Source organism: Aquila chrysaetos, chromosome 21, assembly GCF_900496995.4.
Source record: "Aquila chrysaetos chrysaetos chromosome 21, bAquChr1.4, whole genome shotgun sequence".
NCBI lineage: Eukaryota > Metazoa > Chordata > Aves > Accipitriformes > Accipitridae > Aquila > Aquila chrysaetos.
Window position 1 is genome coordinate 16,295,313 of NC_044024.1, and position 18,282 is coordinate 16,313,594.

The 18,282-nt window shown below is 45.0% G+C and overlaps 1 protein-coding gene across 6 annotated transcripts in view; it reads right to left on the reverse strand.

Moving 5' to 3' along the window:
• NRK (Nik related kinase) overlaps positions 1 to 18,282 on the reverse strand; it is a 118,012-nt gene that overhangs the window by 42,181 nt on the left and 57,549 nt on the right. For 5 of the 6 annotated variants that reach the window (XR_005931051.1, XM_029996437.2, XM_029996433.2 and 2 more), the window contains exons 8-15: positions 16,830 to 16,884; positions 14,523 to 14,601; positions 13,640 to 13,815; positions 11,777 to 11,849; positions 11,168 to 11,363; positions 10,130 to 10,294; positions 9,200 to 9,361; positions 5,553 to 5,705 (exon numbers count right to left, since the gene is read on the reverse strand). Coding sequence is in view for 5 of the 6 variants with exons in the window: in XM_029996437.2 (XP_029852297.1) it covers positions 5,553 to 5,705; positions 9,200 to 9,361; positions 10,130 to 10,294; positions 11,168 to 11,363; positions 11,777 to 11,849; positions 13,640 to 13,815; positions 14,523 to 14,601; positions 16,830 to 16,884 (1,059 nt within the window). In the remaining variant the exon portion in view is untranslated. The remainder of the gene's footprint in view (positions 1 to 5,552; positions 5,706 to 9,199; positions 9,362 to 10,129; positions 10,295 to 11,167; positions 11,364 to 11,776; positions 11,850 to 13,639; positions 13,816 to 14,522; positions 14,602 to 16,829; positions 16,885 to 18,282) is intronic. The other variant, XM_029996435.2, reaches the window with a different exon arrangement.

Genomic DNA, 18,282 nt, shown 5'->3' on the forward strand with positions numbered 1-18,282 from the left:
AAACACAAAACAGGTAGAAACGGTACAGGCTGATCTGGTAATATCTCACATTTCCATTATCAGACAGACAGGATACAAGACACTGAGAAATCATGCTCCCTGCATCTCAGGGGCTATGTTAAGATTTCCAGTGAGAGAGATTTGGGCAACCAGGATGTGCCACAAAATTTCACACAATACTATCACTTAAAAAAGAAGTCACTTTTGTCTGAGCAGAGCAGTGATGACAGATGATCCCTCTCTGACAAACCTGGCTGGAAGTTCTTTAGCACAGACATCTGTGATGAATTCAGCTTGCATTTTAACCCCGCAGTTCACTTTTATTTTAAATCAACAAGGCACCCACGTTGCAAACGTCACAAGCATATTGCTGTGAATCTTTTAATCTCCAGGTGACTAACTTGCCCATCACTCATATTGCCTTAACACTTCATACAGTTAATGCAAGAGGCATATCCAAACATGCCCCTACTAGCATCAACAGCTGCTACCAACCAGCAAAAGGAAACACAACCCTTCAGAGGATTTATAAATTACCCACTGAAGTTCATCTGGTCTCCAGGCTAACACAGCAGGTAAGAGTACAGATTGGCTTCTCCCCGTCCACACACGGTCTCTACCAGCTAGAGCACCGACTTGTGAGTGGGTAACGGGGCAGCTATCAGCAGGGAGTGAAATCACACGGTAACAACTGTGTATCACTCGCTGCTATTACCCTTAAGTAACACCATCACTTTAAACTGCACACAATTTTTATAGTGTAGTTTCCATCAAGGAATGTGAAAGAGGTTGGTAAATACTGCTTCACTCCTCACCACTCCCCTCGGCAGCTGGAAGAGGTACTACCAACGAGGGAAGCACTGACAGCGTGCAAAGGAATAAAGCAACTTGTCCGAGGTGACGCAGCCAGCCTAGAACGTAGCTCCTTTCATCCCAGGAGCGGCATTTTAACAGGGCAGGACTATCCTCTGTACAGCCACTGTGCTCCTGCAGAACCCCAAACGCCCTGCAATAAACTATGGACTCTCCCACTCCTACTGCAGGGCTGAAATATTCGCCTCAAGGAAGCTGCCAGCCTCTATCCAAGGCTAAGATACAAATGCCCTTCTTGTAGACCTTGCAACAGCTCTCCAGAGATTTGATGCTACAAGCCAGGCCATCAACTCAGCCCGGTTACAATATGAAATGACTAACAGGCCCTGGAAAAAAGGCTGCGAGAGGATAAACAAATATTTTCCCAGGTAAAAGCTATCAGGTGAAACGGTGCCTTTCCTCTCCCAACAGCTCTCTACAGTGATTTTTCCATCATCACCAAACAGCAGCCTGAACAGGAAAGGCACAAGAAGCCTTTGACTTAAAGATGCTAACAGCCACCTATTACCTGCCTCCCCCAGACTCGCTCCAGGGCATAAACAGAAGCAGAAGGATAGGGGAGAGCTGAGCCAGGGAGCCTGATCCGCGAGGACCCTGGCTCTTGGGGAAGGAAGAGCTATGGCGTGCTTTGTGAAGCACACCCTGAGAAAAAGGCAGAACATGAGAATGATGCTATGAGGAATGCTGACTCAGGACATCCTGAGCTTGACATGGCCAGTATACGGAGCTGCTAACGAGGGCATGATTTTTAAGGCACTTCCACATCTTGCTTTTCAAGGCACTGTCCGTATCGTGCTGCGGGACTTCAACCACCCCGACATCTCCTGGAAAAGTAGCACGGCGAGCTGTAGGCAATCCAGGAGACTCCTGGAGTGCATCGAGGATAACCTGTTAAGCCAGGTAATAGACAGCCCTACCAGAGGGGATGCGATACTGGACCTAATGGTCACCAAGGCAAGTGAGCTAAATGGTGACGTCAAGATTGGAAGCAGCCTGAGCTGCGGTGATGATGTACAGGTGGAGTTTGCAGTCCTGAGGGATTTGGGTCAGGGGAGAGTAAAATCAGGACCCTGAATTTTAGGAAAGCAAACTTCCAGCTGTTGAAGGAGTTAATCAATGGGACTCCCTGGGAAACTGCCCTCAGGGACAAGGGAGCAGAACAGAGCTGGCAGATCTTTAAGGACACCTTCCACAGAGTGCAAGAGCTCTCAGTCCGCAGCTCTAAGAAATCAGGAAAGGAAGGCAAGACACTGGCATGGATGAGTCGAGACCTGCTGGTCAAACTAAAGGGCAAGAAGGAAATGTACAGGCAGTGGAAGCAGGGACAGGTATCCTGGGAGGAGTATAGGGACGCTCCCTGGTTCTGTAGGGATGGCATCAGGAAGGCCAAGGCACAGCTGGAGCTGAACTTGGCAAGGGACGCAAGGAATAATAAGAAGGGCTTCTACAGGTATGTGAGCCAGAAAAGGAAGGTCAAAGAAAGCGTACCCACCCTGAGGAACGAGAGTGGCAAACTGGTAACAATGGATGAGGAGAAGGCTGAGGTACTCAACAACTTTGTTGCCTCAGTCTTCACGGGCAACCTCCCTTCCCACAGCTCTCGACTGGATGGACCACAAGACAGGGACCGTGGGAGAAAAGTCCCTCCCACTGTAAGAGAAGATCAGGTTTGAGATCACCTGAGGAACCTGAACATACAGAATTCTACGGGACCTGATGAGATGCATCCCAGAGTCCTCAGGGAATTAGCTGATGAAGTTGCCAAGCCATTCTCCAGGATATTTGAAAAGTCATGGCAGTCAGGTGAAGTCCCTGGTGACTGGAAACATTGCACCCATTTTTAAAAGGGGTAGAAAGGAGGACCCTGGGAACTACCCACCTGTCAGCCTCACCTCTGTGCCTGGGAAGACCATGGAACAGATCCTCCTAGAAGCTATGGTAAGGCATATGGAGGACAGGGAGATGATTCAGGACAGCCAGCATGGCTTCACCAAGGGCAAGTCCTGCCTGACCAACCTACTGGCCTTCTAGGATGGAGTGACTACATCAGTGGACAAGGAAAGAGCTACAGATGTCATCTGTCTGGACTTCTGTAAGTCGTTTGACATCGTCCCCCACGATATCCTTCTCTCTAAATTGGAGAGACATAGATTTGATGGGTGGACTGTTCAGTGGATGAGGAATTGGCTGGACGGGTGCATCCAGAGAGTAGTGGTCAACGGCTCAATGTCCAGATGGAGATCAGTGACGAGTGGTGTCCCTCGGGGGTCCCATATCGGGACCAGTAGTGTTTAGTACCTTCATCAGTGACATAGACAGTGGGATTGAGTGCATCCTCAGCAAGTTTGCAGATGACACCAAGCTGAGTGGTGCAGCTGACACACCTGAGGGACAGGATGCCATCCGGAGGGACCTGGACAGTCTTGAGAGGTGGGCCCATGTGAACCTGATGAAGTTCAACAAGGCCAGGTGCAAGATCCTGCACTTGGGTTGGCACAACCCCCAGTATCAATAGAGGCTGGGGGATGAAGGGATTGAGAGCAGCTCTGCGGAGAAGGACTTGGGGATGCTGGTGAATGAAAACCTGGATGTGAGCTGGCAATGTGTGCTCACAGCCCAGAAAGCCAACTGTACCCTGCGCTGCATCAGAAGAAGTGTGGCCAGCAGGTCAAGGGAGGGGATTCTGTCCCTCCGCGCTGCTCTCGTGAGACCCCACCTGGAGTACTGCGTTCAGCTCTGGGGCCCCCAGCGTGAGAAAGACGTGGACCTGCTCGAGCGGGTCCAGAGGAGGGCCACGAAGATGATCAGGGGGCTGGAGCACCTCTCCTGTGAGGATAGGCTGAGAGTTGGGGTCGTTCAGCCTGGAAAAGAGAAGGCTCCAGCAAGACCTTACTGCAGCCTTTCAGTACATAAAGGGCGCTTATAAAAAAGATGAGGACAAACTTTTTAATAGGGCCTGTAGCGATAGGACAAGGGGTGATGGCTTTAAACTAAAGGAGGGTAGATTCAGACTAGATATAAGGAAGAAATTTTTTACTATGAGGGTGGTGAAACGCTGGTACAGGTTGCCCAGAGAGGCGGTAGATGCCCCATCCCTGGAAACATTCAAGGTCAGGGTGGACGGGGCTCTGAGTAACCTGATCTAGTTGAAGATGTCCTTGCTCGTTGCAGGGGGGTTGGACTAGATGACCTTTAAAGGTCCCTTCCAACCCAAACTATTCTGTGATTCTACAGTCTTTCATGCAGGATGTTCACCAGAAGCTCACGCCAAGCAAGATTTCAGGGGCCAGCAATGAGCTTAAGAAAAGCTTGGGATAATACAACCAAATCTCATAGTAATAATCCATAATCGCAAGTAGCCTCAAAGAAGTACGTGGGCCCACCCTGCTGCTAGGGCTCAGTGGTGAGGCAGCATGACATGCTCTGAAAGCAGCTGAGCTGAAACTAATAACCCGTCTTCCTCTGCTGTCCTCCTCCCCTTTGACTCCAAGGTCCAATGCACATAGAAAAGAGGCCACAAGATGCCACAGCAGCACACAAACAACACCTGAGCCTTATCTGAACCTCACCCTGCTGTGGGTGCCACTAGCTAAATCCCACAGAAGCAACTGGAGAGACGGATCAGAAGCTGTACGTCCACCCATCCATCCAGGAGTCCAGCACAGACTGACAGCTGCCAAGAATAAAACAAGCGGTATGACTGTATATCCTCGTTGAGGGGATGAATGAATGTACAAATGAAGTGCTGTGGGGAACTGTAAAGGCAGTAAGATTATTCCTGCCACTGCATGTTTTCAAAGCAAGTGGAGATTTCCAGCTTAAATGAGCTCTGCTTACACTTACAGTAGTTTATTCCATTTCTACTTGCTGTCTTGTTTTTCTTTTGCTCACACACGCTTACAGTCCCTTCACAAAAGACTGGAGAAAAAAGTAAAAGTAACTGCAGTCTAAGCTGCTTTTTCATACACTGTGAAAGACTAGGATGTTGAAAGGAAGCTGAGGTTTTGGGCACACTGTGAGAACCCTGAATCACCTCTCCCAGAACTGGTAGAAATAGCAGGAGCTAAAATGTTTTGAGAGGAAGATTCCAATGCAGAACTTTATCAGAGTGCTTTCACTGTATAGCTAACTGTTTAAGTACCACTTCTACCTCTAATACTGAAATTTTTTCAAGTCACAGACCTTCTGGGCTCTATTCACAGGCAAAATCTGACTCCGCATTGGTCCTTATTGCATCTCCATATATTTCTAGATTATTTCGTAAGATCACAAACTATCTTGCTTGTTTATATGGTCTTCAGGGATAAAAATTCTGGCTTTGGACTTGTTTTGTAAAGTGCCACATATATTTACGGCACCATATAAATAATACATCATCCAGGGACTGCAACAGTGCAGTCATTCAGGCTTTCTCTGAAACGTCTAAGAGTAATATCACGGAATCAGCAATGAGGCATCAAGTATATAAAAATAACTGTTATCTAACCTCGATCTGCAGCGCCTAAGTATAATTCTACGTAGAACTTAGCAGCACGTGTTGGCACTAAAAACCTCTGAGCCGCTTTGCACAGGCCTCGGTCGTTTGTGCCAGGAGCAAAGGGAATCAGGTTTCCAATGCGCTGTTCTGCTCAGGAACCATCCACGCTTTCTCCTCCCCATTTGGGGCAGCGGTACCGTACCTGTACTAACATGGCTCTCTGTGGGGCAGGGGTGCAAGGGCTGGAACTGCTGCCAGATCCCATCCTGGCGTGTGGCATGGCTTCGTGCCCCAGCACCGCTGGCCATTGGAGGGAAGGCTGGATGCTGTCACTTTTCTTTTTTCGGTCCTCGGCCTGAGAAGGAGAAAAGCAGCAGCATGTTGCACACTGAGCCTCAGGCTGTGCAGCCTGGATCTGCTCCAACGGCAGCGCAGCGTGCATCGACTCTGATGGACCTCCCCATCGGGGAGAGGTCAGCCCTGGCTCAACATGAACCATTATTGCCTCTCCATTTGCAACCCTTCCTTTTCCATCAAGTTTCTAAACTGCAGCAAGGAAAAGGGCCTGAGTTGCCATCTGCTGTATTCTAGGCCACCCCATTTGCTGCAGGCTGGGATTTTAGCTGGGAGGAATCATCTGTCTGCATTTACTTATCTTTGACAACAAGCAGCCTGTTTTGCTGTGCATTTATTACCCCCTTCTACAACGTTGACATTACTGCATGTTGCTTTCTACTTTAAAACACTTCTAACAGTCTATCTTTTGGTATGTTACTTGCACTACAGAAAAGACTGAGGAACGTGATCTAGAAGGAACAAAGGTCCTTTTAATTTCCCAAGGGCATTGGTCATTACAGAACTCTTCATCCTATGGTTTTGACCCCACTACTCTTTCCAGTTTCATTCAACGTGACTAATTCCCATACTCCAGTGTAAATCTTTAGCATATCCTCCAATTCAGCACCCTGGAAACAGCTCTACACAGTAAACTAGAGATTAATGCCATAAAAACACCCAGTTATGTGTGCCTGGGTGGGCGTTCTTAATGGTATCTCTCACTATATCTGGATGTCTGTGCCTGTGTCAGGAAGGTAAGCATATTCTTAACACAGCCTAGGAAACTGCTGAGGAGATGGAAAATTATTCCACTTAGTCTCACACATCTCGACTAGGGAAAAAAAGAACACCAAAAAAAATCCCACACAAAAAAAAATTTATTAAAACAAGCAACCACAGCCAAATACCATGAAATTCTAGCCTCAGTGAACTCGATCGTTATACTTCTCTTGAGGCCAGATTTTCATTACTTGCAACTCCTAATAACGAAAGGCAAATTTTACCAGAAGCAAGAAAGAAAATGTAAAAACTAGATATGATAATTTACCTACCACCTCTGTGCACAAAGGGTGCTTGCATGCAATATATTACGATCCAGATGCAAACTCATGCAGCCAACACTTTGCGCTCCCAGAACTGACGCCAGCCCCTAACCAGGCCCTGAACTAGTGCAGCGTCAAGCCTGACGAGGAGTCCTGACCTCTCAGCTCATTAGCTCCGGTGCCAGAGGGACCAGACAGAGCATGGAGCGAGCTCCCATCTGCACACACCAGGGGAAATCCACCCCGACCTGCCTACGGCAGGATGGATGCAATGGCAAAGACAAGGAACTCCCAAGAAAGGGTTCTGTGGCCCCAAACATTAAGCTTGAGGCTTTGGAAGGCTTTAGGGGTGGTTCGTTGCTTTTAATGCCTCAACGCAACAATAATTCTGGAGAGGTTTTGTATATCAACAATTGGTCCTGCAAATGCCACTGAGCCCTAAAAAGTACGCAAACAAACTCGTTCTTGAGTAGGCTATCTCTATGGCCATGTAGACCTCTCCCCACAGAGAAACAAGCATCTCTTTGGGTAATAAACTGGGAAAGATCAACATCAACAAGAACAAATGCACTGAGTTATCACTGTTAAAAAGTCAAAACTTTAACGTGTTTTTAAATTGTTGTGAACAATTATGACTGCTGACATAATCACGAAGTCTCAAACTTCATCAAAAAACGCAACCCTGTTCCACTAATTATGATTTCAGTGGAAGGATATGTGACTCCCAAGAAGTTCTGAGATTAAATAAGTAATATTGTAAAATAATTTGTCCTTAAAACTAGAGTGCATTATGGTAGCCATAACGACAAGAGCCTCGTGCTGTGAACCTAAAAGGCAGGCAGCACTTTATCTGCAACTAGTGATATTTTATTTCACCACTAAATTAAAAGTTAACAGTGACTGCACACTAAATTCCATAATACATTTCATTCTGCTACAACGGGTTCATTTACAAAACACATGCCAAAACCAGAGATGAGCATCTAAGCTGACTTTTTGCAGTTCTTTTGACTTCTAACTACAACAAAGCAGAAAAGAAAGTTAAATTAACTCAAGGGAGTTGCATTTTCTCCCTACCCACCAACAGCCTAGCAAAGGCAAAGCATTTCTATTGACTTCGATATTCTGTGTTTACCAGAAGCAGCTTACTTCACTGCCCACACCCAATTTGTCCCCGAGCTGGAATAAGACCCAGCCCTCCACCATCAGACAAATACTGATTTCAAGAGGAGTTCGTTCAAATTTCAGTAATGATTTGTTTTATCAGTCAACGCAATAAAGCCTTTGGAGCTAGGCCATTTGGGTTTTTGACAGTTAAGTTGTACTTCAAACAGAATTATTCTCTGGTTTTCATAAACTGCTACTCTAAGAAGGAGCTTAGTATCTTTTGTTTTCCTGATTTCATATTGTTGCTTAGCTGTTTGCAGACTCTATTCAGTTATAAAAATTCAGCATTTCAATAATCCTAGCAGTTTCATTTAACTGTTTATCAATATAGAAAAATTCAGTTAAGGGAACCAGTTGCAGCATGCACACACACATGCACACACACAAAGAGGTGACAAAGAGGGCACTTAAAGACTGCAGCAAGATGTTAAGAAGCAGCACTCTGCATTCCTCCTGCATACATGTGCATGAGCTCTCCTCATGCCTTTGCTTGGGTATTTTGGGAAGATGCTTTGCCATGAATGCATCATATCCACTATTCTACTTAGACACAGCCACCTGAGGAGGCACTTGTGAGCTGCTGAGATTTTTGACATCGGCCCAGACTTTAGTAACACAACAAACCGCACCAGCTGTAGAACTGAGCTCAAAAATCGGGGTTACACCAAAAAGAAAAATAAGTGTGCTAGGAATGATGAGACCCATAGCTTTTCACAGTATGGTAACAGTCAGCAGAACAAGTTGCTGGGCAGAAATACTCTCAGAGTTAGCAAAAGAGTGAAATGGATTACAACTCTTAATCAAGGACTGTATGTGGCTACCCCTGATCCATCAAATCTTATCTGCCTAAAATCCTGGGAGACAGAGAACAATAAAAGGCATCACAGCCTGACATGGGGCACAGAAATCTGTGCTTGGGAGACATGATGCCATTCTGTGTCTGGGTCAATTTTGTGAACCCTAACATCAAGCAAAGACATCTGTTAAACCTCAGATAATATTACCTTAATTCATTCCTCTTTGGAAGACAAGGGAATGACACCTGGTTGACCAGAAGGACCTTGTTTCCCCATTCACCAGTCAGACCCTTCTTTGAACTCGAGTAGAAGTGACAGAGCAACCTTTCCTTTCCCTTACCCTCTACATTAATGGAAACCAAAGGCTTTACTGCAGCATAAGTGTGTAGTCAGACACAGGTCAAGCTCCAGATTTAGATTTAAAGATCAGTCTGTTCTCTGCTTCAGCATTACCACAGCATCATAAACTGCAAAGCACCAAAATGCTACATTGGCCGAGATAGTACCTCTTTGCTTGTGCTGCTTGATGGAGGATGCACCGCTGAATTTGAACCCTTGGAAGGCTCCTTTTTCTTCTGCTTGTGGTCATGCTGGAGAGACAGCAGCTGTGTCTGATCTTTGGGGAGAGTTCGATGCACCTTCCTGTTGTGCTGCACATCTTCCACCTTCTGAAAGCAAAGAGTGAAGAACCTCAGAGAGACCAATGCCTTGGAGGACAACCAAGCTGACTGCTGGAAATACTGGCTTTTCACAGAACAAAGCGAGCACAATTCCAGCAGGGCTGACAGAAGAGCCACAACCCCAAGCAATAGGAAGCATAAAGTGACCCCAAACACTCTGTGCTTGGCTTTTGAGACAGCACGTCAGAAAATTGTATTTTTTCTTTTTACTTTTCCTAAAACCAGATGGCTTTAATCAAACACTCCATGCTTCTGTTTGATTACAAATCAGTTTGTTGCTGAAACATTAGAAAAACATTGTGGCCAACATGCCAGACTTGACAAGGAGACTTCAGCATTAAAATTAACTTCTGCTCCATTTTTATTTGTGAAAAAGAAATGGTCCTGGTTACAACCCAAACAGAAACTGGAGACTGGAGATTTAAGCTTAGGTTGAGCTGATGCTGGAAGCTTTCAGGGTAAAGAAATTTTACATCAGATTGAAGTGACTGAAGATTTCCATTTCAGCATGGAGAAACAGCAGGGACAGAAGTGGGAGAGGCAGTGTCATTGCTGTAGATAAGGAGGATGACTCAGTAACAAGTAAGTTAACTGGAAAGAAGGCTGAATCTGAGAACAAGAGGCAGTAAATGCATTAAAAAAGTCTCTCTCTGGTCTGTGACTCAGAGAATGGGAACACCCTCAGGGAACTGAGAAAGACATCAGCTACAGGAACAGGGAGCTGTGAATTGCTGTCAGTAAACACTCTTTTCATACCTGCTTCTTTTCTGATTTCCTCTGTCCATCTGCTATGAATCGTTCATCTTCCACAGCCCTTTTGTCTTCTTTACCTCTCTCCTCTTTCCTCTGAACAGCTTTAGCCTCTGGCCACCTCTGCTCACACTCCTGCTGCCTTCGTAGCTCCTGCTCTCGCCTCTGATGCTGGAAGAGAGCCAGGGAATAACATTGCTTATTTCACTTTACTTTTGTACCCACCAATTACTTATGCCAGTGTTCATTAATCACAAAGCCCATTTCCTGCTATGCAGCCACTATTAGGGGATACCTGATACACTGCACAGCAGAAGCAGACAGCCACAAGCTGCCACCACAATGACTGCCAACCGTGAAGTGAAACTTTTGCCCTTTTGGCAGCTGAGGGCAGATTTGCCGTTCATTTAAGCAGGCACGCGAGATCTCTGTGATGGCTGGCAGCTAATCTAATGACAAATGTCTTCCCATCATTTTCAGAAGGAAGGGTTTTTCCAGAGTCCCCCCATTTTGCTGGAGCAGCACTATGCTTCACAAACGCCAGCTCCGGAGTGTTTGCACAACGCTTGAATTTCGACAGATACTCATGAGAAGAGACACGTTGGTGATTTAGCAATGCCTCCAACACCATAGCGTGTCAGACAGCTGAAAAGGCAGCAGCTATCTTTTAACATCTTAAACAGAAGCAGGACCAGGACTCTGGGTCAAACAGACTCCGAACTGGCCAACTCCCATGAGAAAGAAATTGGGATCTCTCACCCCGTCTGCCTGGGCTTCCACCACCAAACTCACTCAAGCAAAATGCCCTTCCTCTTCTGCTCCCAAAGCTCAGGGCAGGTTGTCAGCAGGAAAAGGACAGAGCCCATTTAAAATAATTTAAAATCATTGTGTTGAAAAGTGACAGAGTTCTCCCAAGGCTAAAGACTACAATCCAGGTTGCGCTGACAATTTAACACAGCCTTCCTGCCTTTCAAAGCCTACTCTCTACAGGCACGTTTTTTATTTGTGATGAGACGTGGAACAACAATACAAGCCAGTCCCTACATCCTCCAGCCGCCTCCTCTGCTCTTTCTGCTGCTCGATCCGTTTCTGCCGCTCTGTCAGCAACTGCTTCTTGTATTTCTCCTGGTCCTTCAGCTGCTGCTGCTGGCGATGAGGGTCAGAACGGTTTTTGTTCTCCTGCTGCAGCCTCAGAAATTCACGGCGGAGAGTTGACTCCCCCGGGAGATTAACTATGGAGCTGAAACAAAGAGGAGGTTTCTACATGACTAAACATAATATTAAAGAGAGAATACAAGGCGCATTGGGAATTGCTTGTTGTCCTGCGTTAGCAAATTAAGATGTTCCGATAAATCTCCGGCATGTTGACTATGCATCTGCATTTACTGTGCTACAAAACAGCCTGAAGCTGATTATTGGGTCCTTCATTTGAGAGTTTCCTCCCTAGTGCAGGGAAACTAAGAAGCAGCTTATTACAGACATCTTATACTCAGCAGTTGTATTTGATAGCTACAAAACAGTTAAAGCTACCAGAGGGGATACAGGAGATAAGGGATTCAGAGCAAGTTAAGAAAGCCATTCTGACTAAGGAGGGCTGCCTTCAATGGGAACAGACTGGGCAGTCAAAGTTTCTATTCCAGTAATAAAATTAACCTTGGTTCTCCTTCATCTTCATTCAGCTCATCATCTTCCTCCTCACTTCCACTGTAATCATAATCCGTTTCTTCTAAAAAAGAGAACAATAAACAAACCCCAGAGGAGGACGCTGTTATTTAAGACATGATCTTGAACTTTGTTTCTGAGCACTCAACCTGAACTACATGCAGCTCAGCAGGAATTTAAAAGCCACAGGTTGCACTGGGAGACTGAGGGGACGTAAGATATCCACGTACATAATTCAAAATCTAGTTCAGATAATGTTTCAGGGCAGCCCCTTTACACACTCCCACCTTTTCCCTTGACTGACTGTATTAGTTTTGCAAAACTAACCTATTTCCATGATCTGAAATAAATTAGGCTAAACCCACAGAGAAATCCAACCCCCATAACAACACCAGCAGAGGGGTTCTTCAGAAAGAAATTTAGATAGGACATAAGACTTGTACTTCCCTTCTCTGCTATTGTATACCTATTTTATGGCTAAGCTGAAGACTTCAGTACATCCAGGTTTCCTTTTGTATTAAAGTGAATAATTAAAAAAAGAAACAGGGATAATAAATTAATGCTAGTTTTAGCACAGTGGTTCAGAAGAAGCTGACCCACACTTTTCAAGTTCTCTTCCAGACTGACATGAAGGCAGCTTTTAAGGGATAATTTCAAACTGGTCCTACTCTGCATTGCTGGCTATATGGCATGCTAAAGTGGGACCTAATTTTTTTTTTTAAGTTACTATTTTGAAGCTTATAGTTTGGTAATTTCACACTGTTCTCCCTTTCAGGGGAGCTTTGATTAAAAACAGCACTTTGCAGGTCAAAATATAACTACCTATCAAGAAGTGATTGTTATCATTGCATTTCCCTGCCCCCCCAAGGGCATTTGTGAGAAACTCTAGCTCACTATCTTTCCATTCGAATGTGCTTTGAGATTCATAGCTGAAAGATGGCAGAATTTGCAACTACTATTGCAGTCAGTAAATCTACATTGCAACAGCAATTTCATTTTAGGCACAAATATTCCTGTTGTCAAATCAATACTTGGAGTTTATAAGTCATTTTCCAACTGCATAGTGCTTTCTGAGTTTGCCCTCATAGTCATTGATCTTCACGGTGTCCCTGCCAGTATAAAATATCCAGAAGAGGAAGAGGGGAGAGAGGGCAGGGAAAATCGGTGGTCAACAGGCTACAGCTCTCACTCGACTTTGCACAGCCCTTAGTCTGCTGTGCACAGGCATTTACACAAGTATCATCCCCACTCCAGCACTGCTTCTTCCAGGTTTTGCTCTGAAGAATAACACTAGCATTTGGAACAAACTCAGATTCTCTCTTTTTCTTCAGCCACCCTGTGAAGTAGATGATTCATTATATCCATTTGTGTTTTGCTGGAGCTTGGAGGCCTTCTCGAGGTCTCTCGTGCACTCCACTGCAAAACGCTTAAAGAGCGCTTCTGCCCCCAAAGAACTCACAGGCTAAAATTATATGGAGATGAGACAGGTAAATTAAATGGATCAGGGACAGACACATGAACTAAGAGACTAAGAAACGCTCGTTGAATACTACTTAGATACTCAAGAAACTAGGGACCTGGACTTTACTTGGACTCCTCGCTCACGTTAGCAGTAGGGTTGCTCTCAGTGAATCAGGTTAGTCAGGATCCAAAGACTTTAGCACTTAAACACCATTAAGAACCTGGGCTTTGGCAAAGAGATCTCCGAAACGGCCCCACCGCTATCAAGGACAACGCTTTCTCACAGTCTTCCTCGTTCTAGTATTTCAGTTGCATCTGCCTTGTGCTCTGCTGCCAAAATTGGAAGAGGACCTACTCTCTGCAGTGCCTTTTATTTTGTTTTTTCCACATTACCCTTTTCTCCTTTTTTCTTCCTGGTCCTGTCCAGGTGGTCTTTCAGCATGATGCGCACTTGACGTTCATTCTGCATGTCTCGGATGAAAGAATGCTTAAGCAAGGTTTCAGTGGACGGACGATGCAAATAATTTTTTACAAGGCAGCTTTCGACAAAGTTTAGGAATTTCTTTGACCTGAAAAAGACAGAAAAGTGGAGGAAAACAATAATCCTTTTCAACTTGTGCACCAAGCACTACCCCTGAGTAATGGAAAGCACTAACTTTGCAAGGTTTCCTTTTGCACTGGAACTGTGCGAGACAATTTGAGTTTTGCCACCAGTGTGCCTCCTGAGACCAGCACAGCGCTGAGGGTGAATGACGGGGAATTCCACCCCAACTGCCCTCTCAGTGGAGTTACCCTGAATTTACATCCGCATCAACAAAAAAACCACAATCTGGTCAGTGCAACTCTTTCAAAAATGCCCTTACACCCTTTTGATATGGTAAAGATTTTTTTTATACACTTCATTTAAAAGACAAGCTAATTGTCCGTAGGCCACAGTGACTGCCATTAGCCCCACAACGGCCATGCAGTCTTCTGACAAAGCACTGACCCCAAGCAGCCCACCTCAGCCTCGCCTATACTGCAATTTCAGCCACCCGTGCCAAACTTTAGCAACTGCAACGACTGCCGCAGTTTAGGCAGAGTTCAAAAGAAATGTGTTGCTTCCCAAAGGTAAACTACGTCTGCACCTGTGGCTTAACCCAGCACTAGAAACAGCCTAGGAAAGACCTCACAGACTACTGTAGGATTTAACAAGATCATTGTCTTCGGACAAGAGAGCTCAAAATCCTCCTAAGCCCAATGCAGCAAGAATACAGTTTTTTACACATCTCTTTACCATTTTCTGGATTTCAACTTTGGGGGTGGGTTCCGTGGGATGAGGAAGAGCGCTCTCATGGGGTGCATGTCACACAGGGCTGCAAAGGAAACCACAAGCTATTGAAGGGTGCACGACCCCCCCTGTGTCCCTCCCACAGCCTGACCACGCTGACCCAGCCGGGCCAGGAGCCTGGTTCTTCCGACGGAGAGGAACAGTCCTCCGCAAATACTCCTGCTTCCAACAGCGCAGCATCCGCCGCAAAACCGCACCGTTAGTCAACGCGATTCACACTATAGCCAAGAAATAAAGTCTCTGAGTACACGGAAATCTTTCACGACAATATGCTGTTATTGTCAGTTAGAAGAGATTCGAAAGAAAGGCTGCATAGCAGGAGCAAGTACAACTTTCTCCATATTTTTTATATATAAGGCTTCAGAAGGACATAAAAAACCTCACCTTTCTAATACACCAACGGGTGTTTTCACATAAAGAGAAGTTAAAGTTGGGATTGAAATACTCATCTAGTTTATTATGTCTGGCTTATGGTTCAGATAAATGAGAAGCTAAATTTTAACCAAACTCTTAGCTGCATCGTTCATGGCATAAAGAGAAAATGCAGGATGAAGAAAACCTGATGGGAAGCAGAGAGCTCATAAACTGCATCACTGGCACAGAGTGTAATGACTAAGCACACATTTAATCTATTCTGTGTTTCGGGAGTGTGAGCACCGTTATTAGACAATCTGCAACAGATTCTACTCATGCATTCAGATGCTGGTTTCTCTCCAGCCCAATGTACTTCTCTTTACTGTTACTGTTCTGGAAAGTTGAAGCTACAAAGAACTCTGCAGAAAGTAAATACCGTCACATCTCATCTATCCCAGGCATTTTGTCTGGAATTATGAGCATGCTCCATCTGTCACAGAGAAATATCGAGGGTCAGAGGTCTTCTTTCACAAAACAGAGCTACTGAATGACAACTGATAGGAACTACATGGAGGCTGATTTCTAATGATATACAGGTGTTCAGCAGTGATTCTCTTAACAGGAATGGACTTACAGCATTACAGAACTAGTAAAAGTGAGGAGACTGTGGTCTGGTAAAGCCTTCACTGCCTTCTATTAACTTCTCTGCCTGCATCCACCTGCTGTCGTTTCTCACATCTGGGTTCTGTTTTTGACTTTTTCCTTTGTATTTTCAATAGCACGTGATCCACTTGGGGAGGAAGGGGGGGGGGGCAGAAGAAGTCTGGTTTCTAGCTATGGGTCCTAGACAACCCACTGTTGTACTACAGTAAACAAAACACAATGCGACAGAATATAATCCACAGCATTTCCCTGCCAAAACTAGCAATAACATCAAATACAAGTGGCACGAGGAATTAGCACGCAAAGCTACAAAGTCTCTCTCGAAAAAACTCCCTACGGACTTACGTCTCAGGACTAAGCTTCAGCTAGGCTGAAGCACAGTGTCTGAAAATGCTCCTGAACTCCAGCTGGCTCCTGAGCGCTGCTAAAACCCAAGTCTGACGGGCGAACAGCCAAGTGTGTTTTTTTACAAAACACAGCCTACGTGCTCTCAGGCTCAGGCCAGAGGATAATTTATTTCATCTCCTGTGCTCTCAGCAGTGACCGGATACCCCATCGCATCACATCTGCTTCGCGGGTGCTGGGGCAAAGCAACCGCTCTGCCGTGGAAACAAAAATGCACGAGGTCTTTGCATCCACGCTGCAGCCGCCGATCTCTGCCCGACGGCTGCAAGAGGCTAACCGGAGGAGCGAGAGGGACAGCTGGCAGGTGAGGGCAGGCTGGAAAACTATGGCAATCTGCTGTCGGGTTGAGAATGTGGTCACGGACCGAAGCCATCACGTGAGCAAATATAGTATTCATCCCAGAACCTGTGAGAATCAAGTCAGTCCCAGAGTAAAAATATAACCTTTAGGCCTAGCTTCTCCCACTGTCATATTTTTTTTTTTTAGTGACCTAAACCCAAAGCCACTCTTGTCAATTTTTTCTGCTAACGTGTCGATCGCTTCTGCTTAGCTGTACCCACAGGCAGTGATCAACAAAGTGATGCTAACAAGAGCTCTAAGAAAAAAAAATTTTGTTTCCCTAGGAAATGAAGGCAAGGAATCAAAATATAGACTTAAAGGATCGAAGAGGAAAGCAAAAGAGCCCAAAAGAGAAAAAGTCATAGATTATTTTTAAAGATACAGCCAGAACCAGAATTTTGTACATCTGCGCATTAGCCAAGCATGAGTTATTTTAACACAGAACACGTCCACAAAGCATAGACACCCCCATCTTTATACCAAATCACTTACGAGGAGCTCCTTCGGCCATTTCAATAGCAGTGATTCCCAGAGACCATAGGTCACTCTGCAGGAAAAGAAACATTGCACATTGCAACTTGCAGCATTCAAGCTTTTTTTGTTTTGTTTTGTTTTTACAGTTTCCCTAGACTTCTCCTGGATCGGGTGGTTTTAGTTGGAGTGACACACATTCTGCTCCCTCCCATTCCCTACTGAGCTTTTAGGAAACGTGCTAATAGCCAGAAGCTTCCCATTTCCCATGCAACTCTGAACAGCTGATTCATCATTTAAGCAGCCAGCCCCAAAATGCAGACCTTCTGCATTCAAAGAACAAGAGCCAGAATATAGCAGGCACCATTTAAATATATGTCTTAAATCTTTTAAACTGTTTTCATGAGGCAGTGAGACACAGCAGTGCCTCATCCCCCTGCTCCTGGCCAAAAAAATTCTTGGTCTTAATGCTTATTTCAGAGCAGTCATTGCTGAGTTTCGACACTGATGGAACAGAAATTATGGTCAGGCCTTGGGGTCTGACTTCTGCTGTCTACAAAGTCTCCAGCCACATGTTTTTGGGCACATGAAAGGAAAGGAGAGCACATCACGCAGTCAGATTTACGCTGCAGCATATGTTCAGCTCAGTTAACTTCGAATGGACTTTTCTTTATCAGCTCATCTGGATGGTAAGGCCAGGTTTTGAGCATCGGAAACACTACCAGTGACTGTAAAAACTTCACAGGTTTCCACTTGACTAATCATGTGCATTATTTTACTATTTTTTGTGTCTAAATATAGCCAAATGAGAGGCAGGTGACCAAACCAACTTGCAGGGCTTCTCTAAAACTATCTTTTAAAAAGGGAACAACAGAAGACAAACCTTCAAAGATTAGAAGCAATACAGCATTACACGAATAGCAGCTCATACCCAGCCTGGCACTCTAACTGACTTTATCAACGGAGCCTTCTCAGTCCAGCTGCTCTGAACTGCTTTACACAAGCTGAAAACCAGTTCACATCATAGTTTGTGGAGGGATTTGACTACAAAACTGGTGGGAATTTAATAGATACATGATCCTGACTTGTTATTAAGTAAATGACTGAAAATTCTAGGAATATTACTGCAGGTTTTGGGGACAATGGGAGAAACAACCAAGCTACAAAGAACTTTGGTTTGGAGTTTCAAAGCGCAAGAGACAGACAAGGTGAAAGGGAGGATGACGGCAGTGTTCGTAAAGGTCAGTGTGTATATATACCTATTTATGCATACATATTTTTACTCATTCGTTATAATTTTTTTTTTTTTTTTTTTTTTTTTTTTTGGAACAGCAAGAAGTTACAGAGTGGCTTCCTGCTACTTTGCTCATCATATCAGCTATAGAAAAGACCGGCCCCATGCCACCATCTGAGTCATAGCACTGTCTGCATAAGTGCTTCCAAAACCCTCCGCTGATCAGTTTTAAACTACCAT